General features: G+C 35.3%; 3 protein-coding genes and 1 long non-coding RNA gene across 32 annotated transcripts in view; 2 read left to right on the top strand and 2 right to left on the bottom strand.

The window, feature by feature from the left end:
• The window catches only part of Tm1 (tropomyosin 1), a 41,336-nt gene extending 27,262 nt beyond the window's left edge, over nucleotides 1-14,074 (bottom strand). For 4 of the 18 annotated variants that reach the window (XM_067355172.1, XM_067355174.1, XM_067355173.1 and 1 more), the window contains exons 1-3: nucleotides 9,901-10,057; nucleotides 5,766-5,920; nucleotides 5,500-5,625 (exon numbers count right to left, since the gene is read on the bottom strand). In XM_067355172.1, the coding sequence (XP_067211273.1) occupies nucleotides 5,500-5,625; nucleotides 5,766-5,879 (240 nt within the window). In that variant the 5' untranslated portion in view covers nucleotides 5,880-5,920; nucleotides 9,901-10,057. Of the gene's footprint in view, nucleotides 1-3,703; nucleotides 4,847-5,499; nucleotides 5,626-5,765; nucleotides 5,921-9,900; nucleotides 10,058-13,918 lie in introns of those variants that run through there. The other 14 variants (XM_012371920.2, XM_012371923.2, XM_012371919.2 and 11 more) reach the window with 12 other exon arrangements.
• On the top strand, nucleotides 5,918-9,028 carry LOC136999949 (uncharacterized). The gene is made up of 3 exons (XR_010890265.1): nucleotides 5,918-6,828; nucleotides 8,330-8,484; nucleotides 8,954-9,028. It is a non-coding gene; the product is annotated as an uncharacterized lncRNA (long non-coding RNA).
• Nucleotides 12,159-26,638, top strand: part of LOC105675100 (cuticlin-3) — a 132,625-nt gene continuing 118,145 nt past the window's right edge. For both annotated transcript variants that reach the window (XM_067355166.1, XM_067355165.1), the window contains exons 1-2: nucleotides 12,159-12,520; nucleotides 12,789-12,814. The gene's annotated coding sequence lies outside the window, so the exon portion shown is untranslated. The remainder of the gene's footprint in view (nucleotides 12,521-12,788; nucleotides 12,815-26,638) is intronic.
• LOC105675097 (Phosphatidylinositol 4-phosphate 5-kinase 59B) overlaps nucleotides 16,864-26,638 on the bottom strand; it is a 32,992-nt gene continuing 23,217 nt past the window's right edge. For 6 of the 11 annotated variants that reach the window (XM_067355152.1, XM_067355153.1, XM_067355154.1 and 3 more), the window contains one exon: nucleotides 16,864-21,822. In XM_067355152.1, coding sequence (XP_067211253.1) covers nucleotides 21,664-21,822 — 159 coding nt within the window. In that variant the 3' untranslated portion in view covers nucleotides 16,864-21,663. Of the gene's footprint in view, nucleotides 21,823-22,160; nucleotides 26,053-26,638 lie in introns of those variants that run through there. The other 5 variants (XM_067355161.1, XM_067355162.1, XM_067355159.1 and 2 more) reach the window with 4 other exon arrangements.

Below are 26,638 nucleotides of genomic sequence, written 5' to 3'. Positions count from 1 at the left end.
AAATGAAGATAATCTATAATTTCAGCATTGATAATTTTATTTAACGCGAAGAAAACGAGCAAACAAATTTTGAAAGCTCTTCGCTCGCAGAATGCGGAATGGAGCGCATGTTCCAAATTCGCGGTGCAACGTGGGCGTTTTGCATCAGTGCCGGGATTTTCAGCGGTGCGTTCGCGAGGCGCATAACGCGCCGGATTTATTCGCGCACGGGCTCCCGAAGTGAGAGCTTACGCAATCCGGTCCCGCGCATTCCCGAATAAAAGTCTCGCTGGATCACGGCCGTCACGTATTTTTAGAATGTGACGAGTCGGATCGTCGGATGTTAGCTTAAGCACAGACGCGCTGAATTCACATGCAAAAGGGCGGGGCACCGAAGAAGGAACGACGAAAGCATCGCCGAGGAGAGCATCCCGTAGGGGATCCGTGGGTTCCCATTGTCCGATAACGACGAGTAAGGGACATCAATCACCGTCGAGAGATTTAATTGAATGAGAAGCAAAACAGACAGGAATGAAGTCAGACGAGGGGAATCAAAATTTAACTCTCTCGCGATCAAAAATAATGTTTGTCAATGGAACTCAAATGCTTCTAAATGTTTCAACAGAATTTCTAAATCGAGAATCTCAATGTCATATAAACAATTTGCACGGTCGGCAAATTGTTGAATAAAGAAGTTTTTTTTTTTAAATTTGTTTTTACTGTTATTTTTCTCTTGAAACTGGTTTTTATGCAATACGAGCAAGACGAGTGTCACGATCCCGGATGATATCGAGGCACCATGTAACGTACTTTAATATCTCATTCGATATACCGTAATGCGGTATACTCCATTATACGCGGTTGGTATGCTTCAATATAAGGCAGACGTTGACGCAAGCGAGAAAGATATTTTTGCGTCGGTTTATTTTTAATTTCGTTATTAAATATTTTACATTACTCTATTAGAATAAAAAATGATCCGCGTTTTAAAACCTTCAATGATTAGATAGTTAAAAAAATCAGGCACATAAAAAATACATTCCCGAAAAATTAAAGTTGTTGCATGTTTTCCCGTCTTTTATTTCACGTGTAATACATTCTTTAACGATATAGTCATAAATTTTTCATGAACAACGATTGATAAAATATGGATCGTAGAGCGACATGATGTTTGAATTTTAATGTCGTGAAGAAAACTGCGAGAAGTGAACTGACGTCTTCAAGTTAAAATTCATAACGCACGATGCATTTATGATGATGGAGAAATTAAATAGGATGTATGTAACTGATCGTGAATAACAATGGACACAGTGTGAGACACAGTGCGACGTAATACATTATTTTCTACTTCATAAAGAAACCCCCAGAGAAAACAGATTAACTTTCTCGAATTCACAGTTTGCGCTATCTAGTAAAAAGCAAAGTGGACTTAGAACTTTTGATAAAATTCAAACATTGATAAAACAAGAATATAAAACGTATTAATTCCGATGAAAAAAATTATAAAAATATTGAAGCTAACGATCTGACAATTAAAATTGATGGTACGTGATGCATTATCTAATGATTGACGGCCTTTCTACCGGAGAGAATTGTATTGGGCAAGAGAATTGCGCGTGTAACCCATTGTTCCCGTTCAGTAACCCTAATAATAAATGCCGCTTGTCGCCAAGAGGATCTCGCGCTAACTGTATCGTTAAAGCTTCTCTCGGTTATCGCCCAAAGTGTTTCTCGTAATAGAATTTTTATTGTTGCTATTAATTTCATTGGTGCATTCAAAAATCGAGAATTATCAATTTGCTCATTTTGCCAGATCATTTTTGAGACAATAATAATTTTAAATAACTAATAAAATTAAACACCGAATAATATTTACGAATTCGGATAACACCTGAGCTACTCTCGTTGCTAAGCTGGGTCCTCAGGTACAAAAAACATTTCTGATCCTAAAATAATCCTTGAATAGTCGTAAAATATTAGAGCTATACATTGAAAGATTTTAGAAAAGCACAATACATTTATCTTTCTTTACTCTGGAAGATCAGATGTTTTATGTTACACTATTATTAAAATAAGGCACTTAATTCAGTTTCCTACATAAATTAGCTTACACCACTTTGTTATCCAATCTTTCAATTGTTGCCCCATTGCTGCCGTGACGACATATATAGAATGTCAGTTCGATTTCATCATTTATCAGATCATTAATTACGATAATTAGTATTCGCATCTGTCTTCGTTTTTCGTTTGTTCAACATGTCAGATACAGGCTGATTCTCGAAAAAATATGATATTATTTTAAATTTTATAATTAAATAATTCTATAATTATTCAAATAATTCAAGCTTCTATTCATGTAAATCTTCTTTAAGAGTTGCAAAACCTAGTAAACAAAATGTTAGCAATGTTGGAAAATTGATAAAATTTGATAAAATCTGTCAACATTGCTAACATTTCGCTATCTAAGAAGATAACTCTTGAACTCATGCTCCATATTTTCGCGATTCTCGCGAATGGAAATGACTACGATAATTCTCGCGTAATTTTAATTGCAAATAACACCTACTATATTCGCATTCGTAATGTGACATGCGCAAAGTCAACTTGTTTTTCTGCTTTATTTCATTTCATTTAACTGCAGATCTGTCATCCGTCCAAAAAAAGTAACATTACGCCATATAAGTGATATTAATTGTAATTAACGATAAGACTGCTGATTCGACTATTGTGACGTTCATTGACATCAATAAAATATGAATAGTCTTTGTTCTCTCAGATCACAGTTTTAAGCACTGTGCAAAAAGACTGTTAAATTATTTTCCGTAAACTTTTAAATCTGAAAAACAACCTATGTATGAAATTCTCAAATATTATTTGCATGTGTCGATATCAAATATGAAATTATTTTACATTTTTAATAAAATGCGAAAACTCAAATTATCAGGCAACTAAAAAAGTTCATGCGGTTTTTCATATTGAATTTAAAATCGCACGAATTGTTTTGGTTACCTAATAATTTGAGTTTTTCTTGTAAACCTTCAGAATCGCGTTCGTTTATTCATGATACTTATCAATGACAATGTTTATATAACCTGTAATTTGCACTATGACAACAGTATTTTCAAGCTGTCATAAACAAAAAATTGAAAAATAATTTCATTAGCTTTTTAAAAATCAACCAATCAATAATTGAAGCGGTAGATAAATAGATAAAGGATATAACATTGCAAGCTTGTAAAATTTGAGGTATTACTGAAAGTATTATTTTACACTGCATCATATCATATTATCAGTTGAATGTTGCAATAGTGTTCAGAGAGAACGAACAGCTTAATGTACTAGTAATGTTTCAAGATGTTATCGCTATAATGAAAGATCTAATAACATTGAGTTACCGCGGTCATCTGTTCTCTTTGAACGCAATGATTCTAAATTGTTACAAATGTTATATACTATCTTTATCTACGCTTCATCTCCTTCAATTGATCATCAGTGTAAAGCACAAATTTATGCTTTTATTAAGCTTATGGTTTAATTATTATTAATTCTTTAGGATAAAAATTTTCAAGGATAGGAAAAAGTTTTCAGGGTTACCGTTTTTGCCGAATTATCACCCGACCCCGAGGACCTCTTGACCCACGCTATCAAAAGTCTCGCCACGCGATGACCTTGAAACCGCGTTTACCTACCCGCACATCATTTATTGTTACACAGCGATACTGACCCTTTTCAGCTGATTGCCCATGATATTCTGCAGTTCATTCTTTATCAGACTGAACTTCATCATCGTGTCGCTGGAGAATATAGAACAGCCGAAGGCGAGTCCTGGATAGTCGGCGCATCTCTTTCGCCTGCGGGCCTCCCTTTCGGCCTGGACTTCCGTTCGCTCGCTGGGACAACGTAGTTTGGCCAGTTCCGCCAGTTCGGGGTCCTCCTCGACGTTGGCCGACTCGTCGTCCGAATTTCCATCGCCGCGAGCCCTCGCGACCGCGTGCTCAGGCTCGGGCGAGCTAGTTTTGCTCCGCGGACTCATCTCCTCTTCGGGAGTGCTGGTACCACGTGGACTGGACCGAGAAGACAACTTCTTGCTTGTCAGGTCGTTCGTCCTCTCATCGCGCTCGGCGTTCTTGCTCTCGCCAGGCGCGGGAACGTCCAGGCTACACTGCGCGAGCCTCTGTCGGACGTCCTCGCCTCTGCCGTCGTCCTCGACGATGGCATCGGTCTTCGAGTTCTTCGTCACGATTTCGTTGATCCGCGTCGACCACCGCGGACCGAGTATTTTCGGTACAGCTGATAAGCTAGGGTCCGTCGTGCCGAGACGACTCTCGATCGCGTCAACCGCCGTCCGCTCGAGCGACGTCTCATCGCCGGCGGACGCGGTGGTATCCTTGGTACCAGCAGGGCCACACTGCGCGGGTCCTCTGCTGGAAGCGTCGAGACGTCGTCGCGTGGTGTGCCGCGGATGGTGCTGGTGACCGCGGCGTCTTGTTGTCGCCGAGAGTGCGCGCTCCATGCTGCGTCCAGCTGTTGTCAAGCCTCCGCTGCACCTAACCCTCGTTACACACGTTGACGTAGTTCGATGCACCGCTCTACTACCACTGCACCAGACACTCCGCCATCTTGTCTGTCACTGATCTGTAGTGCACGCTCTCCCCGCGTCACATGCGACGTTGTGCAGTATACCGGTGTTGTGTATCGTACACGCCGCGCGAGAACATACGCGTACGTAAGACATGAGACACGACGATCTGCGCCGTGCACTGCACGCGCTGTGTCTGTCTCCCTTGAGCGTGTCCCCTCCACGCGGTGGAAACAACGTGGGTAGGGAGAACCGAAGATTTCCGAGCCGAGAAGCGGAAGCGACGAGTATCACGAACGGACTGTTCGCAAAGAACGAGCGGAGGCGCCGCTCTACGGTGAAGGTCGCGCTTGCGCAAGCAAGTAACGCCATCGATTGGCGAATGATTGCATTTTATATGCATTATGCATTGTCGATAATTTGGATCACTGCTGATGCTGCAGTCCCCTTAGGGTTAGGAGGTCCCCGGTTGTCAAGTTTGTTATTAATGTTTAAAATGCGAATTAAGACCGAGTTTCCAAGTTTTTCGTAAGTATGACAGTTTGATGATTATTTTAGGTAAATTATCTACTCGAGATACATTTCACTGCACAAAGTTTAAAGATTTTCCTGTTTTTCTTATTCAAAAGTTTGATCGTACCTCGAAATGCGAAGATCAAATAACCCTTTTCGCAATTTCAAAGATCGGAGAATCTTTTGATTTCTAGATTTCGTATTTCACAGACATATAAATAGTTTGAGGTAAACTGAGTCCTCTGAACGTAAGTGGACACTTGAAAAACGTAAGTAAAGTTCAGTGTCGAATAATGTACAAATATTTGATCTTTGCGATCAACCATTAAGAGAAAATAATTGATAAATTAAATTCACTCTTTGCTTGACTAAGGCAACAATGCCGAATATTTTGTTTGTTTAGTAATAATACTATTTGTTTAACTTACATTTTGCAGAGCCTTGTCTTTCTCCTCCAATTTTGCGTTGACCTGCATAAGAGCCTCCTGAGTTTGATCGAGCTCGTTCTCAATGGTCTGGATCTTTTTTTGGAGGGCACGAGCCTCTTCTTCAGCCTGTATAAAACAAAATATTTTATTATTTTTTGACGCTATCACAATTAGTTTATGAATGCATCGTCATAATTTAACTGATCGTAATCGATCCTCAAGTTGTGGCCGTATGGCGAGTAATTATTTATTTATTTTGTGTTTACCTTTTCGGCTCGTGCATTCGCGTCACGAGCTTGCTGTTCGCAGAGCAACGCGCGATCCATCGCGTTGTCCTTCTCCAGCTTCATTCCCTGCATTTTCTTCTTGATCGCGTCCATGGTGGCGTTTGTGTCTCTTCACTCGTTCACTAGAAGAAAATCTGCAAAATAATACAATTATAAACAAATATTCGAAAAGTGCGGGTGTCAATTGAAAAATGCATACTTTACTGCCCTTTTGACACATTTTTTTTATTAAGAAATAGAACGATATTTGTTTTATATCCAATTAATACAAGTTGAGATGTCGATGCAAAATATATTTTTTATAATTATAGCGAGCTATAAAAAATATTTAAATTAAAATCATTATAATTGCAATGTATTAACTCTTCGCAAAAATGCTTTTTATGATGACAAGAATTATTATATGAACACAAACTAAAAAATAATGTTGCATTTTACCACGCTATTTCGCACTTAAAAAGATTTATTATCTTTATTTAATAATGACTTATTGTCAAAAAAGATCGTTAATTAGTTTTTATAAAGTCATCCAATTAGCAATGAGATTTCTGCTCTTTGCATTTTCGCTTTTTTTTATCTTGCATTAACTGAATCCTAAATCACTTTAATTAATTATGTTGTGTTTTTTACAGACAGCAATTTTCTTTCCCTGCAAAGGTATGCGGCCTGCAACCTCCTCGCATGTTGACCGACCGGATAGATATACCACAATCGTCCGTGCGATCGGATCCGTTATCCTTCCGCAGCAATTTACGACGGTATTTCAAGGATACGAAGGAGGAACCCTTATGGCGTGGAAAAGAGATTTTTGCGTCGATCATGCCGCTCTCGAAATCAAGAAAGTTCCAAGGCCCTTTTCGCGCAAATTTGCCATTCGGGAAATGGGCGTGCATAGGTGTATAATTAGCGAGTCACCGGATATCCTATTTATAGAGCCGGCTTCTCGCTGAGGAGGAAAGCCCGGGCCGTGAAGAAAGGTTCGCGCGCGCACGAGCGATATCAACATCCACGCTTCGCTGTCTCGTGACGTCACCTTGCTCAGGTATGCGATTCCCATGCACACCGGGAACAAGTATCCGTCCGCGGTTTATTCTCGAACGACGAGACATTTCTACGGCACGAAAAGGACGAAGATGCGTCAGGGACACGCGCGTCATTCACCTCCTTCGATGAAATCATTTTAAGTAGCTACGAATAAACTTAAAGAGACTTGTAACTGTTTTGAGATGATTTCGTCACATGGTTTAAAATGCAATGGTGGGATCATCATGATTTATTTCAATCTATTGTCTAGAACAGGGAAATGTTGATATATAAATATACAAAAATTTTTTTATCCTGTTTTCGTTGATTAATATTATGATTATTACTCAGAACTTTTATTTGAGAAGATCAAATTACAGAAATTCTATTCCTGCGCCACTGAAATTGCACGGTGGAACTGCATCTCCGCGTCATTGCTAACTTCTGCCCGAGCGAATATGCACAGGATTCCAAGCTCGTTGGTAATCAGAGATGCAGGGTAAGCGAGGAACGAAAGGGAAATGGAGTTTGTCAGATGTTCGAAGAAACAGAAACACTAGCTGAAAGATTCTGCGAAATTAAACGAGGCATGCTATTATCAATATACCACATATAATTATAATTATTTATGTTTATGAAATGATTAGAATTTTGTTGAGCTTGATCTCTCTTGTATTCTCTTTGTCGATAGAATAATTTATAAATAAAAATTCTGAGTCATAATCATGATGATAATTAATAAAAACATGATAAAAAAAAATTCGCGTGTTTACTTATTCGCACAAGATCGAAAGTGGAATCGAAGAAGGCTACTGAAATTTGATTTGTCGAGATGTATGCTCCACAGATCCAAAAACGCGCGTATCGCGACCGATGGTTATTTTTACACATTAAGAGGGAGAGAGAGCGGCAAGAATCGTTGCCGCCTGCTGCCGGCCGAACCATTTCGGGTTACGCATAGCGGACATCGCTGACTCCTAAACGCACCGACCAAGTAACTTAACTCAGCGGTGTCCTGTTACGCTTGGAGGAAAAATTATTGCACGCGTGCCGATCAATCGCTTATTTTTTCAAACTGATAATTGATAATGTTTACTTTTTCAATTACAAAACAATAGGCAAAGAAAAATAAAATTATTATATATTAAGTATTGTTAGGAAAAAATTTTTCAGCTTATGCTTTTACAGACGTAATTTCTTCATATTATTAACTCCAGAGAAAAGTTTACTATATTTATTAATTTTGTCTTATATTATGCAGACCTAGATTCTTTCTATTAGATTACGTGATAATGGGAAAATTTTATTTTATTCTTATACTTTGGATTTACTATTTTTTATCTGAATTCTGTTTTGGAAACACAATTATTTTCAGAGAAACTTGATATGATTATAATCAATACTTCATCAATATTTTTGATGATATAATTCTAAATATATATAATTGAAGTGGCAATAATATTTTTTTTTTCATGATAACATATATTGTAAATTGTTAGTAACACTGGCTTATTTCTCAGATAAAACACGCTTGGCTTGACAATGTCATCGAATGCGTGAAAAAGATTCATATCTGTATCACGAAGGAACGAGATCGGAAGTGCGAACAATGTTGTCGCAGCGGTTAAATGTGAACATGAAAAAAATATCTTTATGAGTCACTGCATTCCGGAAGGTAAGACCTTAGTTTATGGCAATCCATTATCGTGATATCGTATTCTGTTTCTGCGAAAACATTTTACTTATTTTTTATGATCATGAGTTATAAATGTGCCATTTTATTAAATGTAATACAAATTACATAGCACTTTTAATAACTAATTCACAAACTTAGTAGCTGTGCTTTGTGTAGTATTTTTTTACTTTAAATAATATAATTAGATAATAATTTATTACTGTCAAATTTTACTTACAAGTATAATTTATTTTTTAAGAAGTTCTATAAATTTTAAAAACGTAATTTACATTTTATATGACACGTTTGATAATTGCATATTAGTGTGTGCGATTTTGTTCAACGAGTTCTAAAATAAGAACGAAGCTAATGTGTGCTCATCGTCGATGCAATAATTGAGTTACTTCACTTTTTATCCCTAGTGACATACGTCATTTATTGTTTAATGATGATTAACTCATTCTTTTAGATGGCAGCATATAATCATTTATCTTCCATGTGATATCTCTACATCAAGGTACAGTTAAGTGATATCGATTCTTTAAATGACGTCGTAAAATTTCAAAGATTTTTGCTGTTTTGTTAAAAGAATTTATGTATGATTTTTACATATTAACTTTGCTCATAAAAAACTTTAAATTATTTTTTTAACTTGAAGAGTCTTAAATGTCATTAATTATAGACCTGACCTAGCAATGTTTTATTCTTATCGCATTTTAAAAGTTTATTTGTTTGTTCGAGACTATTAAGATTGATTTATACAATAGTATCAATATTAATGTTCGGTAGTATGATTTATTGATGCGACACTTTTAAAATAACTCTCTTCGAAACCTGAATACCGATCTCCGGTTTTAAAAATAATTTAAACAAGAATCACGTATTCTACTTCAATCAAAGCGTTCTTTTTTATGTGTACTAAAATCAAATCCTTGCTGAATTGAAGATAAGTCCATTCTTTACAGGTACCACTCTCGTTGTACGTGGAATTCTTCCCATGGAAAATAATAGTCTTTTTATGCACACCATCAAAGTTCTTCTAGGAAATCGCGAAGATTTTTGTCCTTTACAAGTATACTAATTTTATAAGTATACTTACTTAAATAAAATTTATTGGAATTTACTAAAACTGGGAAATTCGTATGTAAACGATAGTAAGTGACATTTACAAGTTATCTTTTGAATATCTTATTATAGCAAACAAGATCTTGCAAAAATATCATTTACCACTATTTGCACAAGAATATTACACTTTTTTCCACAAAAAAAATTTTATTTTACTATTTAAAATGCAGGGCAATCGCGGTTGCTTCGCGGACGTTAGTGATGCAGTAGCGTGCTCCTTGATCAGAATACGGCTTGTCTCGATCAAATATGTATAAGATACCACATGGGTACTCGCGCGAAAGTACTCACGTTCGTATTCGTCGTCCGAGGTGCGTCCGACCTGCGGGTTAAGTCACGACTGGGCGACGGAGAGGCGTTCAGAACTCGCTTCACCGTGGCTCCCACCTTCTCGCGATGCTCCTCGAAATCGCCGAGGACGATATAGGCTTCCCGCGATCCCTACCACTGTTACGTGCCATCGGCGTATATCTCTCGTCCGGAGCCGTGAAAATGTACACCAGGCCACCGCCCGCGAATTATCTTTAGATCGTGGACGCGCGAACGACATACGTGCCGAGCGCTCTATTTTCACGATAATCGGCGAGAGGGAATTTCAGAATGTCGAGGAAAACAGCCAGGAGTAGAAAAAGGCACAATGCTCGGCCGTTGGCAAAATTCGGGCAAAGTCAAAGTCACAATGAAACTTCTAAAACGTTAGGTACTTACGGAGAGAAACATTTAAATTTCTATTAAAAGAAAGTCTCGTTAAAACTGATTAAAAATCTTTCTGATTATGTGTAAAAAATAAAACTGTTTATGAATATTTTGGGTTAAGAAAGCAATTTTACCAACATATAAATTTAATTGATATCGAATCAATTATCGAATCGACATTCGATATATGTAAATCGCAATCGAACAATACTTCCTGCGCCAGCCATTACGCGCCGCGAGTCGTGTTCGGATATACCGCAATCACTCCATGTATTTTTCAGGATTTCATCCGTAAAAAGTAATGTGCAACTGAAAATAAATATCCTGGCTGCAATACTCTATTCCGAATTATCGTAAGTGATCGCATATTTTCAATATTTGTAATAATATTTGAGTCTCTGTCTAACGATGTAAAGTACAATTAAAAAGCTAGGTTATCTCTCGCCTAGCATATTATCGACAAAAAAATATTTTTTATACAATATAAATAAAGTAGAGTACATTAAAAACTTGCTATTTGCCATGTCTAAAAAGTAAATTGTGTGTAATAACAAATTTTGAGAGTGACCAAATGTGACTTGCATTTTTTGCATTCATTAAGTTGGCAATATTATATGTCTTGAATGTTTCAGCGCTACTGCATATGAATCGCAATCAATGAAAATTTCGCGCCATAAAAGCCATTTTGCGTCGCAAATTGTTAGCGTCAAGACACACCGAAATCGCTCCATGTATTTCTCGTGATTTCAACCGTAAAAACTGCGACTGAAGATGAATGTGCCGCAAGACTATACGCCTTATAGTAAGTAGCCATATATTTTCAAAGTTTGTAACGATATTGAAATTTCTATTGAATAATGCGATGTAAAGTTAAAATCATGTTATTTATTTCATTGCGTATATCATCGATGAAAAAATTTTTCTATGATATTGAAATTATAAGGTACAAGAAATATCTCTTTTTGTTAAGAAAGATCTGTTAAGATCTGTTAAGAAATATCTCTTTCTGTTAATCTAAAAAGCGAATCGCATAATAATGAATTGTAATAGTGCCAAACAAAATGACTTGCGATTATTGCATCAATTAATATGACGATATATGACTCGAATGTTTCAGTATCTGCTGCAAATGAGTTGCAATCAAATAAAACTTCACACGCTATTGTACACCGTGAATTATTAACATCAGGATGTATCGAAATCGCGTGTGTTTCTTGTTAACTTTGTACGTAAAAAATGAATTGCAGATAAAAATAAATGTCGAAAATACCAACTATTATATCATATATTTATATTATTGTAATTAGTTGCGTGTGTTCAATATTTAATAGCAATATTTCAATCTCATTTGAGCGATTCGCAACTTTTACGTGAGTTATCTATAATAATTATAGCTATAATAATTTATAGTAATTGACAGAGTATTTTTTAGTATATTTAGTATTAATATTCAGAGATAACGTGCATTCTTTCTGCAATATTGATTGATCTTTTAGCTTATATTAGCAATATTAATTTTTTATACAACAAAGATTTCTCCGAGTTTGACAAACAAGGAACAAAATACATTGCAATAATATATTTATTATTATTTGAATTTACATTTATATTTAACTTTTACTAATAAATATAATAATAAATTCAACTATTTAGCCAATTATCATCTTTTTATGGACCGATAATTGCTGATTTTGAAGTAATTGTAAAAATATTAGAAGAAAAATATAAAGAGAAGAGTTTTTTAGGAAATTTATAATATATCGTGCGCTGTGTTTTTTAATCAGTTGTATTTTTCGACATAGCTGTGCACATTGTGCCGGCCGGCGTGTCTACAGGGCTCATTGAAGGTCAAGTTGTATATTTGTTTCATGTCTTCGTGTTGCAAAGTTGGATACGTATCGCAATCCCGTGTACTTTTACTCGCGCCTACGGCGGCGAATGTTGCGGACGATGATCGTGATAACGTATATCGAAAATTCCGAAAATCCGAAGTGTGCGAGAGTGTCAAAAATCGAAAGTAACGAAAATCGGGAGTGCGGAAAAACGGGAGTGTCGAAAGTATCAGGAGATAGTTATTAATATATCGCGCGCAATCGTAATTAGTCACGTTTTCCGGTCGATGTGTATCGCAAGTGTCTTCAAGATTGGAGTTGCCCTCGGCCGGATGTCAACTTGAATGCAAAAGCTGGCGAGGCCGGACAACGAACATCGACTGGTGAGTAAATTCAGTTTGTTCTTCAAACAATTGTTAAAATTAGTTAACTGATACGATAAAGAAATAGCTACAAAAATGTTGTCAGCCAAAGTCATTTAGTTTTTGTGGAAAACAAATTATTTTGAAATATTAAATTAAGATAATTTTGATTTGTTTCTAGTTATAATAACAAATTTAACTAAATTAATAAATTTTAAGAATTATAATCAGATATAGTACAAAATATAATTATTAAATTTTAATTAATAACTTCATAAAATTGTTTCAGGTATAGCTGATGTCGATGCAACACTGGTGAGTGAATTTTTCTATTATACGTATAGTAATGCCCAAATTTATGCATAACATACACAAATTTAGTTGTATATAAATAATAAATACTAAAACCAGATCCAATGAAAATCAATAACTAAATAAACTAACTAAGTTATATTCACATATTGGCATATTAATTTAATTCATTGATAATAAATCGTATTCTATAAATCACATTCAAGTTTTTAATTTTTATGCACGTAAATTTGTTTTTCTATTTTTCAATATTTTATCTTAAGCTCATTTACACACTGTTCAAATTTATTTAAAAGAGTGACAGCGAGTTTCTTTACACGTATTTTGCGTACTTTGCAAAAAGTTGGACATTACTATATTTTTATTTTGGTTATGCATATTACGTATGCATTGCGTATGCATGTTTTGACGGATGCTTTATTGTCCTAATTAAGATTCTGTAAAAATATTCATACGTTGCAATTTTTGCGAAGCGTACACAGAAAATATTCCTCTTTAATTTATGCATTCAAATACGAAAGAAATATACTTTATAATCACAAGATGGTTCTCTTTCTCTTCGAAATATAAATGCACGAATACCGATCTTCGATCTTAAAAATAATTCGGAAAGAATTGCGAATTCCATACTGACTCGAAGTCGCTTTTTTCTACGTGAACTGAAATTTAATTATCGTTGAGTTGAAGATTCACTTCTGTTCTTTACAGATAATCAATCTTTTTATAAAATTTTTTCCGTAGAAAATAGTGTTGTTTCTGTACGTACCAAACTTTTAATTGTTCTCTGTAAAAATCGCAAGAATATTCATTTTTCATGCGCGTATTTATTATAATTTAACGAAATCTGCTGAAGTGGATAATTCGTATGTAAACGATGATAAGTGACATTTACAAGTTGTCTGCTGAATATGTTGCCACAACAAACAGGTTCTTGTGAAAATATTACTTATCACTATTTACACACGGATACCATGCTTCTTCCCGCAGAGAAGATTTTTTTTTTGCAAGACGATCGCGGTTTCCTGGCGGATGTTAATGTTGTAGCATTCGTGTTTCACAACACGGTTCTTCTCGATCAAATATATACAGAGTACCACGGATACTCACACGTAAGTACTCACGTTCGTATTCGTCGTTCGAGATGCGTCCGACCTGCGGGCTAAGTCACGACTGGGTGACGGAGAGGCGCTCAGAACTCGCAGCGGCTCCCACTTTCTCGCGGTACTCCTCGAGATCGTCGAGGATGACATAGGCCGTATGCGATCCCTACCATTATCGTGTGCCACCAGCAGCGTATATCCCTCGTTTCTTTATATACGAATTCGTGAAAACGCTGCCGCGGCGTATTATCTTTAGATCACGAACGCGCAAACGTCGGATGTGCGTAAATGCGTGCACGCTGAGCGCTTTATTTCGAGGATGTTCGATGCGGGAGAATTCAGGATACTACGGAAAACGGAACAGAAAAAAAAGCACGAAGCTGAGCGTTATTTGCTCGGCCGCAGAGCGATTTTAGTTCACGTAGAAAAGAGTCGGTGAAACTCGAACGGAATCAAAGTCAGAACGAAATACTCTAAACGATACTTTGTATTTATAAGGAACGCCCGCGATTGTTCCACGCGATAATTTTGACAGGTTTTGCTGGAAAGTAACTCAACATAAAAATACGTATCTTTCAGCAGATCACTATTTTTAGTCATATAGAAATCCTAGCTCTATCATTTGCCAATAGCTTTTTTATGATTTTGAAATCGGTTATTAATTAATAAATTTTTGTGATGGTACTGCATATATTGTCATTATAAATCACTAAAATTACTTCATTTTTTATTAAAATAATATTCAGTTACATCTAATTGAAAATTTAGGCTTTTATTGATAGACTTCAAGACTTTATTGATTCTTCATCTAAAAAAAGAAATAGCACAAATATAAAATCAATATAGAATAAATAGTTTCTAATTTTTTTTACTAATATATAATATAATAACGAACTTGATAAACACGTTATATTTTACAATTTGTTTTTATTACATTTGTATCTTATACAATTATCAAGTACATCGATAACATCGTTCATATCATGAGTCACTCGTATAAAGAGATTATCATGTGAATGACATTTAACCATCGAGTCAGGATTTGTCTATAAACGGAGTGAGAGTATAAGAAGGCAAAAGAAGGTTGATGTAGACCCTCGAAAAAAATGATACCTTCGTTTTAATAAAAAGCTAGGAATCGGCAGCGCTGTTAATTTTGGCATTCGGGTCAACGTATACCTCACCCGATCTCCTTGAATTAACTCGTGTCATGGTCAATCCATTATGACTCGGATTCTCAGCTTTTCTTCTTCTTTTTACAATCGTGTGACGATAATTCGATTTACGATCAAAACCGTTACCTTGAAATCGAGCGATATTAAACTATGTGCGTTCTGCGGCAACGCGAGTGTGACTTTCTAGAATGATTGATTTTATTTTTTAAAACGCATTAACGGAATTGCACAAAAAAAAGATTCGCGATTAATCAAACAGCCGCGTCGCAATTTGCACGAATTTTTGCGCACGACACGCGCTTTGCGTAAGATTGGCCGTTATATCTCATCAGTTACAGTCATCGGTCCGGTTCGATACCATAAAAGAAAAAAGTAGGTAAGGGTCTCTCGGCAGCCTTGACTCATATACGGTCAAGTCTCTTGAAGCATTTGCTCGAGTATACTCGCCTGAGTACGTTTTTTAAACATGTTTGTCCGAAGTCGATAAATACGAGGCGTCTGCTTGTCGCGTTTTCCAATACGCAATCTTAATATAGCGTGTGCAAAGTTATATTTTAAAATACAAACTATATTTAGATCTGTCGTCTTTTATTTAGAAATAAATAGCACCATGTAATACTTCTACTCTCAATAACGCAACACTCAAGTAATTAGCATAGCTTTATATTAAAATAAAGCACATGCGACAAGGAATTCTACTATTCTTGAAACAATAAACTTATTATACATTTATAAGATTTAATGCTCTTAAAGCAATAAATCTGTATATTTTCTCGTAGTGCGCTAGGTCTTAGAAGGTTTTTGGAGCTTGTCGTTCCACTGCACACCGGGATGAGATACGCGCGAATCTAGCACGGAACGTTTGAGAAAGTACGCGATTACGATCCGTTACAAATTAGGAAAACGCGATCATAGTCTCGCTTGGCATGGAAACCACTTACTTCCAGGGGTTCTAATAATTGCGAATGGAAGAATTATTCTTGGACCAAGCCACTTACTTCCCAGATGCATTACTTGATAAACTCGAAACTCGGAAAGTAGGTCTTCCGCAAATTAAGAAAATATTTTTAACGGAACTGAGCGTTATATAACAACGTGTTGCCATATTTTTACATTCGAAATATTTCGAGTGAAAGTAAATTACACGGTGTAAAATGACATTTTCATCAATCGGGCGATTGATTAATTTCGCCTTATGAATCAATGATCTGACTAAAATATAATTTATCGATCAGCAATATACATTGAAAAATGACACTTACCTTATGCAGAATATATTGCAATCAATTGCAAATTGAAACTTCGTCCTAATTCTGTCTCATCGATGTAAGCCTTTACAGGCAAGTTGAGTCACCATCTCGTTAGATCCTGCTTCGTTAATTTCGCAGATAGCTTCTTCGACGCATATCGAACACTATTATGTTGAATTATCTTAATTAATAACGATAATGATGAAATTCGTCGGCTTTACACGGAATATTTAATGCGATAAATATTAATTATATCATTATTTTCTTGAATAGACAGATTTTAAAAAGCCGGATTGTGTGCTAGTGCATCGTGATATGAAATTATACGACAAATTTTTACGTTGTGTTCATGCTTTTTCTGATGTATTATTTCATATACTCACCTTCTGTTCTGTCGTGGAATTTATGACATACAATCTGTGATTCAATAATAATTTTTACCTAAAAATATTCGTCGATAATATAATAAATTGCTTAGTATTATGTTGCACATATGACAGGATAGATTCAGGTCTTTTTTTGACGGGTAAACAAAAAAGACAATTTTATTTCCGTTATAAATAAATAGAACGCAACAATAATTTATTCTTCATTATCATACATCAGTGGGCTGGACTAATGTATCCGCCTAATGAGGTATCGAGATATCGCGATAAGATCGCAGAAAAGAAAATGCAAGACTCCACGCATGATCGCGTGGCTATAGAGAGTGCTCGACAATAAGCGTATTTGTGATGAACAGAATTATATATTTTATTGAAAATTGAAATCACTAAATTCACTTTATATTTGCTCGCTAAAAATAAAAAAAAAAAATTATAACACACTGACATTTCTGTTAAAAAAGTATTTTGCTTTAATGAGGAGTACCGATCTGTTCACGAAAACACGCTTTTTGCCGAACATTCTACATAAATATATCTATGTCTTGGTAGATGTGTATAATTTATATTTATACACACATATATATATATATATATATATATATATATATATATATAAATATATATATATTTTTTTATACATGCAGACGATATTTTTCTATAAATATGTACAGAACGAACGTCGAGACAACGCTTGATGATTCCAAGTTACGTGCCGAGTTCTTACATAAGTATCGTTTAAATCGCACATTACATTTCATCTATTATTCCATATTGGAGCGATACGTGAAACCGTAATAAGACTCTTCTTTTTATATTTCCTATTATTAAATTTTATTAATATTTTATAATATATATATATATATATTAAATTTACTATATTGCGTAGAGCTATTGACCTCTCATACAATGAATTATGTGATGTATTAATTGAACAATTAGTAAAAATAACAGCGTTAAATGGTTTTTAAGACAAAAATTATAAATATTTGTTGCATTTGTATATGAAAAGAATGTACGATATAATTAATATAATTTATAATCTAATAATATAATTTGTAATGTAACTTGCAATTTATTTTTTCTTATGCTGAACTTTTTACTTGTTTGCGATTTTATGGTTATCTTCCCAAGCTTTAATTTAAACATTTGGATTTAGGACAACATTAGAATACTTTGAATAGAATTGGAATAAAAGAGATAAAGGCAGATAATCGGATAAATTAGCATCACAATATTGAGAGGTCAATAACCGTGTTCCGCTTATTCTTCCCAATTATTGCATCACTATGCTTATATTATCCTAATGATATCTTTTTCTATAATTTAAACCTATTATTCGAAAATCCTTTCGAATTATTTTTGGACTACGAGTATCATTGGCTGCCGTAAATTAGATCATATTCGCGCGGGGTACCTCGCTTTTTGTAGCTCGAGAGACTATAAACTTTGATACTGCGTGAACAAGAAATTTAAAAAAACACATTCACTTATATTAGCACATATAAAACTCAAATTCGAACGCTGGAAGGTGCGAGATCGTAAGTGCGACAATAAAATTCAGTGTTTAAAATAAATTTTTTAAAATAATAGTTATATATAAGAGAAGAATACTTATCAATACTATTGATACATTATCGCACACATGACATGTTTGGCTAAATTATGGATGATCGATAGGGCTTGATCGAAAACGCTCTGATTTATGCAAGAATGTGTGCTTCGTGAAAGCGTATTTACACATATGGCATGATGACGCGATTATCGTGACGAATTTGATAATCTCAATGACAGAGATACGCACACGCAACAGAAGCGATGTGCCTGTTACGACAATTAATTCGCGGCAATTGAGGCAAGCTTCGCATTAGAATATCTATGCCAACATCAATTGAGGTAATTGCTAGTTACCATTAACACCTTCCAGTGCAATTTATGTGTCTGCACTTACGATCTCTGCGCTCGTCGCGGATTCGCGGATATATATATTTCTCGGAAAACGCGCACACTATCGAATGGTAAATTATCTTCTGCAATCAGGACAATATGTATCCCAAGAAAACGATCTGCGTAGATAAAACACTGCTGCTTGATACATTCACGCGTACAATAACATCGGAACTATAAGAGTTGAAAATAAGAGATTTAAATAAATCATTATTAAAGAATTATTAAGAACGATAAAGATGCGAATATACGAAAACTTTGCAAATCAATTTCGGGAGGCGATTATTGTTGCATATACTCGATAGCCACGAAATTACCTTTAAACAGGTAGTACGCGGTAGCAAAAAAAAAATAAATAACTTAAGCGTAATGTACTCTTTACCGAAAACAGATCGAGACAATTAAAATTCGAAAACATCTCGAGTTTCTTTAGATGACAGACTAAAAATATGAAAAAATAATTGAAAACAATTACCTTAATTCTTACACGCATGATGTATATCGAAGATATTTTTTAGATAACTTCGAAATTTGTATTGTGTTAAATATTAAAAATTTATAACATATTGCCTAAAAATTACACAACAAATAATATTTAATAAACATTTTTTCTTAGAATTTTTCGGATAACATGTAACAAAAATCATCGAAAGGAACATCTTTTTTTGAGTGGCGTATGCTACAACATATTATAATTTTATTTTTATTTATTTTTTTATTTTGTACTTGCGGTATTTTCTTTTAGTTGCTTGAAAATGGAATCTAGATTAAATAAATTTTTCTCTCAGTGTATACAGTTCCGAGCACACTAGCTTATTGCTATATTTGAACTTACATTAATGATCCTAATGCCATTTTTATACTAATACCAGAGATTTATAAATGCATTAACTGCCCGTCAGGCCAATCGTATTTGTGTTCTGCAATCATGTCTGTCTCGCTCTCTTTCTCTCTCTCTTTTCACTTTTTTTATAACTATCTCCATGTTCGCTTGTCTACAGGTGAGTCTGAAAGGGAGATAAATAAAAAAAACTAGGATAAGAAACTCGATAAAATAAAGCAAAAATAAAGTGAATCGGGGGGGGGGGGGTGCAAGAGGATTATAAAATACTACAGATAATAATTCTTCAGATGGTCGATTTAATGTTTTATAACGATAAATGTTTTAACAATTTAAACGTTGACCTTCAATAAAGCTTTTGCATATTTAACAGAGAGTGCTATTTTTAACATATATATTTTTATGATTTAATATCGAAAAATATGTGACTGAATAAAAAGACGATGCAGTGAGAAATGTGATAATGCACGAGGGCCAATATTATAAACCACACGACGATAACAGCAATAAGAAACGTAAGAATAATTACTTTATTTAAATAATATCAGTAATAATATATGTATATTTATATATTGCCGAACATCTTGGTTAAGTGACAATCCATTCGTGACAACACAATTAAACGCTCTGTTACTGAAATTAACTAATATTATTAGGTGGTAGTTTCGAAACGACAGAGATAGGAATGGACTAGGAGTCGTAAGTCCTCATTAACGATATCCCTTCTAACAACATTGACGTCGAAGATTGTAGTTTAACAATTAAGAGGAAAAAGGCGTCGAATATCTCGCTTAAATCTAATGCATGAAGTATCAAGCTTTAAAGTCGATACAACTAGTCCATCGCTATCGATTGCCGTACACATGTGACTTCTCAACCCAACTTCCATTCCCAAATATAACACATGCTGTGTATATATAATAATTTCATTTGAGTATCCAAGAGTCATTTTAGTCGCAATGTGGACTGGTATCCAAGAACTAGTGATAAAAAAAAAAGAGTAATAGAAAATGCAAAAACTAATCAAATATAGCTCCTACGATACCTTGCAGACATTAAAGATAAATATATTACAGAAAATAATACACTATTCGTTTTATGACAGTAATATGTGTGTGAATTTATAACGAAAATCCATTGTCTGCTTCGTGATTCAGTGTACTCGAAAAGAGTCAGTCGCTAGTCGCAGAATATGATTTAAACTATTGAAAAATCGGTGTCTAAATCGTTAATCGTTAAATACTACCACGAGTTGAATTCAAGCATACCCATAGACCTGTATTCTAATATTAGTGATTTAGGAAAGTGGCAGTATTTAAAGATTACATTTTATCAATTAATTAAATATACGGCTTACTGTTCAACGTCCGACAAAATTCAGGCAGTACTAAAAAGAATCTTACTAAGATGACGTAATAAGACGAGCAAATGCAGAAATGGAAGAGATTCGTGAAATAATAGGTCGCGATAGACACGTGTCCACATTATTTGCCTTGTCAAATCTTCACAATATTTAGTTATGTTTGTGATATAATTCTTTTATTTTATTTGATTCTCAGCGATTGTACTTCCTTCGCACACAAAATAGAAATAAATGCACGCATGTTGCACAGAATTAGTGCGAATAGTGTGCGGTGTTAGATTTTCTATTAGAAAGTTGAGTATTTTATTATATTTAAGTAGCATTATAATTGAATTTATGAAGCACGTCAATGTTAAATGAATAGGTAATAATAAGAATAATGAAAATTTCTTAAAAACATTAATCTTTAATTTGTTCCTTGTTACGAATCTTATTTCATTGAGTTTACAAATGCATTATTATTACATTCATAAAAAATAACTAAATAATAATTTAAAAAAGATTGTTAAACTCGTATAGCATACTAAAATGTTCGAAACATTATTCTACCTTCACATCACATTATTAAACACATTAATTCCCATCGATAGATTTGTATCCTTTAAAATTATTTCTGCATAAGATCGGCTTCGTGATAAAATCGTTAATAATTTGCTTTGCAACGTCATGTGATTTGATAAAATCTGACCACATTTCAGATCTGAAGCTTTAGATTCGCTCGTTTATACGCAGACATCAAAGATCACGGACGGTTATGAATAATTTATATTGATTTCGATATACCGTGCGTACGTCATGGTGCCCGGCGTCGAACATTTAACGCCTTTTGCATGTTCCTCATGATCGCGACGTGGTGCGAGCTACCACGCTTCAGGCTCATCCTGATCTGACGATAAAACGAAAATGATGTGCTTTGCTCCAATTGATGATGCCCACCTTGGCTGGTTCGTCTCTGAATGATTCGAATACAGAAAGATATATACGCTGTATCATTTTCAATTACTCGTTACTCGTTATCTCCATTTTTCAAAACACACCTTTCATCAAAAACCAAATGCAATATAAAGCGTCAATATTTCTGATCGTTGTTAAAAATTATTTCTGCCAAAATTACTTTCAACTGTAAGATTTCCGAATATGTTAAAACATGTGTAGTCGTGAAAAGATGGAATGCGTGTATACTGGGCCAATTAGGAGACGAGCCATAATCGTATATCGCCAATAGTGCCAATTAAAAATATTAAATTGGCACGTATATCACATTCTTTTTGTGCAAATAAAAATTAAGCGTTTACCTTCAAATATCTTTATTGCTATTGCAAATTATCAGAAGTGGTTCACAGAGTATGAATGTAGCAAGATCGGATCAGGAGATAAAGAGAATGTAATGTCATATATATGGCGTGTTAACTGGCACATTTGGTAAACTTGAACGGATAATTATGTAATAGCAAAAAAAAAATTGCTAAATTTGTAACTTGATAAAGCACATTGACCTATTTATGAATTGATAGTTGAAAAATGATAAAACAGATGATTTCACGAATCAAAGTCTCAAAGTTTCGTATAAGCACACACGGAACACACAGGGAAACATCTGCGTATAACACATCACATGGCGTTGTAGCAGCAAAAGAGATTTATTATTATTCGAGAAGGAACGTGCACACACGACACTTGAGCATAATCGCTGAAAATCGCATCGAAAAAAAAAAACTCGAAAGCAGTGAACAACATTTTCGATTATTTTCACAAAACAATGGACATATATTGTGTTAGGAAAATCTCAGTATTTTGCAAGCAACACAGCACTTTTCTCGCGCACGCATACTTCTCTACGAATATAATCCTCCCTGAATTTTTCACGCGAATCAATGAAAATTACCTGCGCCAATATCAATTCAGATTCTAATATTTAATTCCTCGGGATATGTTAAAAAAATATCACACTTTCAAAGTTGCTAACGCTGTTAGTACATTCTCGCGGGATCGGGATCCTAGCAATTACAATAATAGTCATACCCGCGGCGGAGTATCGAGTTAACAAAGCTACTGTGTGTTATGAAGCTATCTCGGCAGTAAAATCTGCATCCACGGTAAAACTTCAATAATCGTCGTGGATTTTTATCGATTTTGCCCGATAAAGCACGAGTCAATCTAGCTCATAAAAATATTATTTGTAACATTATTACTCTTATTCGTCGTTGTACGCGTTCTACTAAAAGATACAAAGAAAATTTCTCATTGGGATAATCAACAGAATTCAAATGCTTCTTCAATGAACGATAAATCGTTCCGCGTGAAAATACGCGACGGAATATAGCGATCAAATAAAAGATACATTAATAAAGTATGGAGACGACTTAATTCTGCAAAGCAGATCTGTTACCGAGATGCGGCGAGATTTTACCGCCAATCATAAATGTTACATCGACTGTTCAGAAGCGTTTTTTTTTTAATAATAATACGTATAATTGAACAACATTTTGGCCTTTCAAAACGTTCGCGATAACTCTCACGTACTATTATAGCAACGCGATTACATATCTGTATGCTCTGCTACTATGGAGTATCTATTGTACGTACACGGCACTATAAGACCTTTTCCTCACCAAATTGTTATCGCGTCGCGTCGCGTCGTATTGTTATGTATAATACAGGCAAGGCAACATTTCCGAGCATCCTAATTTTGATGAGTGTCGTGGAAAATTAAAAATCACCACGTTGTGGAAAATTAAAAACTAAGTCTGTCTCACTGCAGACGTAATTTTATACACCGTGAATTCGCTGCAGTATCAGAAGTTTCTCTATTTAACAATATCATATATTCTGCATATTTTTAAATACTTTCGTTATTATAATTTTTTCACTATCAAGGACTTTGATTTTAACTTTATCGGTATCAATCTATTGATAGTTTTATCTCTTATCAGAAAAAAATTATTAATTTACAAGAAAATTTAAAAATTATATAGAAATAAAATTAGTTTCTGAGAAAAAAAGACGAAAAATTTCGTAAAAATATTAAATATTCTTTTATTTCAATGTTATTCTCTGATATGTTATGTTTGCTGCGATTAAAATATACCAAATTCATTATCTCTAATGCGAAGTCGTGAGTGTCTTTTGTTTCCCTCAAGCCGTTTTGTACATGATACGATCCGAAACTCATCAGAATTAGGGAGGAACAACTCGAGACGTTTCCATTGCGAGTACACGCACGTTGTATTTATAATATGTATACACGGTACACACGTCTTGCGTGTGTGTACATATGTGTATGTATAGATACATACAGAGACAGACAGAGACACATATAGATACATGTACATAACACTAACTATATATCGCAATAAAAAGGAATCGCGCGGGGCCCTCTGCTAGCCGAACTATGCGCAAGCACATTTTATTTACAGCCGCTCCCCCTTCTCATCGTGCATCAATTATATCGACAATGAATTGTTTCGCACGGCCTTTTACACCTCTCTCATGTGTTAGTGAAACCTACGATATCAATTTATCGACGGCGACGACTCGATTAGGAAAAAGACGCATGAGTTTATATGTGCGGATAGTAGATACGCGTGAAAACGGCTAGAAGTGGGTGAAATGCCATTTCACAATTTTTAACCCCCTTTTTTTTTAATTTGCTACAATCTTCTATCTCTTGATATTCCTAATTTTTAATTCTTTCTGGATTATTCTGAAACATTTTTTCGACACATTTATATAGCCTATCTAATTGGCTTTTTTGGTACTTTTGTCTTCTTACTTTTCTATGATTCGGAATAAGCTTCTGGTTTCAAGGGGCTACAAAATATTTCATTCTTTCGACGTTCTAGAAGTTAAAGACGGTAAAACAATAAGCTTAAAAGAGAAAGTTAAAGTTATATCAACTGTACAAGCTTTCAACACCATCTACCAAGCTATTAGGTCACTCAAGGATTTATCGTTTGGAAACAAATAAAAGAAATGTTTTTTTTACGCCTATATAACGTCGAAAGAACTGAATTTGCACTACTGTCAGTCTTCTTTGAATGGAAAAGCGACGTTTCTAGATAAAAATTTCTTAAGTGAAAAAATGGCACTTCAGTCACTTCTCGAGTCGATTTCGAACAATGTTAAAAGCGTTATCGAGTACTGTAGGCCGACGATTATCACGTTTTTGTTAAATATGTAACCATAATGATATTGACTCTCCTATACCCAGGAAGATTTAAGGATGCCCATATAAGGATATCGAAAGTGTTCCCTCGTCGTAATCGGGAAGCACACTCGAGTGAGATAATCGCCCATATTTTTTGTATACAGATATACATGTCGATAACGGATTAATACTATAGATCGCGGATCGAGACGAACGTCTCTATCGAACGCGTGTTAATGGCTGAGAATCGCGTTAAGTACAAACGTTCATTCGCAGTGAATGAAACATGAACGCGTTGTCAAAACGGAACGATCGACAGTACTTGCAATCTTAATCCAGAATTAATCGTGTATTCGCCTCGATCCTCGACGAAGCTATTCGTATCACCCTTCAATTTTAACCCTTAAATAGTCGTGATCGATCAAGTGGTTTTTTTTCAGTAGAATTTTTAGAATTGGAATAGCGAACCAAAATATTTACAAAAGTCCCAGTCGCAAATCAGTCTTGGAAATCAATCTCTACGGTGGAAAGCGTAAATACGAATAATCGAAAAGCGGAAAATTGAAACAAGAAAAACTGAAAGGAATCGACAGCGGAATAACAGATGATAGAAAACGGTGAAATGAGGAACATAACGAGAAACAAGAATTTGAACAAGTAAAGCGTATTCTTCTGCAAAGAGAAATCCATCACAAGAGAGTACCAATACCAGTATAGCTCAGAAAGCAAATTACATTAATTAGCAACCTGCTCTAACGCGACCAATCAAGGGTTAAACTTCGCTGTCTGTAATCATTCTGTACCTTCTTCGCATTCATTCACTCGCTCATTCTCTCTTTCTTTCACTCTCGAAGATTCGTCGCTACGACGGTGCGGATCACCCAACAGCACGTTGTACATGACGAAGATTAGCGGAGAGGGGATGAGAGTCGTGCATTCACTCGCGCTGCAGTATCTCCTGATTCAGGGAAATAGACAAAGCGTTCAGACAGTCTGACTCTCTCGCATGGAGCGTTCCAAAGCGGCCGTTCGTTTCTGTCGGGATGAATTTTACAAGCTGAGAAAAGTACGTGCTCAAAAATATCGGGAGCAGCTCGCGCAGCCTCTCTCTTTCTCCCTTAAAGAATCGATGAATGCTCTCGAATTATTCTGGCTACCGATGAATTGTAGACGATTATGCGAGATACGTTGCTTCCCGCCCTGATTTCTAAGCGAGTTTACGACGTCGTTCTCCGTACGTTAAGAATATTACGTTCGAAATAGCACATTGAACCGATCCGATACGCTCGACACGATTTTCGCGCAGCGAAAGGCGACTCGTGCAAGCGTAAGTCATGGTGACGTCTGCGTTTTGCGCGCATATTTTCGCGTTTCGTCAGTCATCAGTCTCCGTGATAAAACGTTTGTTTACTTTTCCATAAAGTGCGTGTCGCAGCGTAATGGAGAATACCGTTGACGCAGAACGGTTTCAGCATGAACGCCGGAGCGTTGACAGCGGTATCATTTTCTCGCGTGCCTCTATTTCAATTTCACAATGATATCTCTTGGCTTGGGACGCTCCATGCGGTTAATCGGATTTTTAACGGATTTGTAACTCCTGAAAAATCCTAGGCACTCGCGG

This window comes from Linepithema humile, chromosome 5 (genome assembly GCF_040581485.1).
Source record: "Linepithema humile isolate Giens D197 chromosome 5, Lhum_UNIL_v1.0, whole genome shotgun sequence".
NCBI classification, from domain to species: Eukaryota; Metazoa; Arthropoda; class Insecta; order Hymenoptera; family Formicidae; genus Linepithema; species Linepithema humile.
The sequence above is the reverse complement of the archived record's forward strand: the minus strand, read 5'-3'. Positions and strand labels throughout refer to the sequence as shown.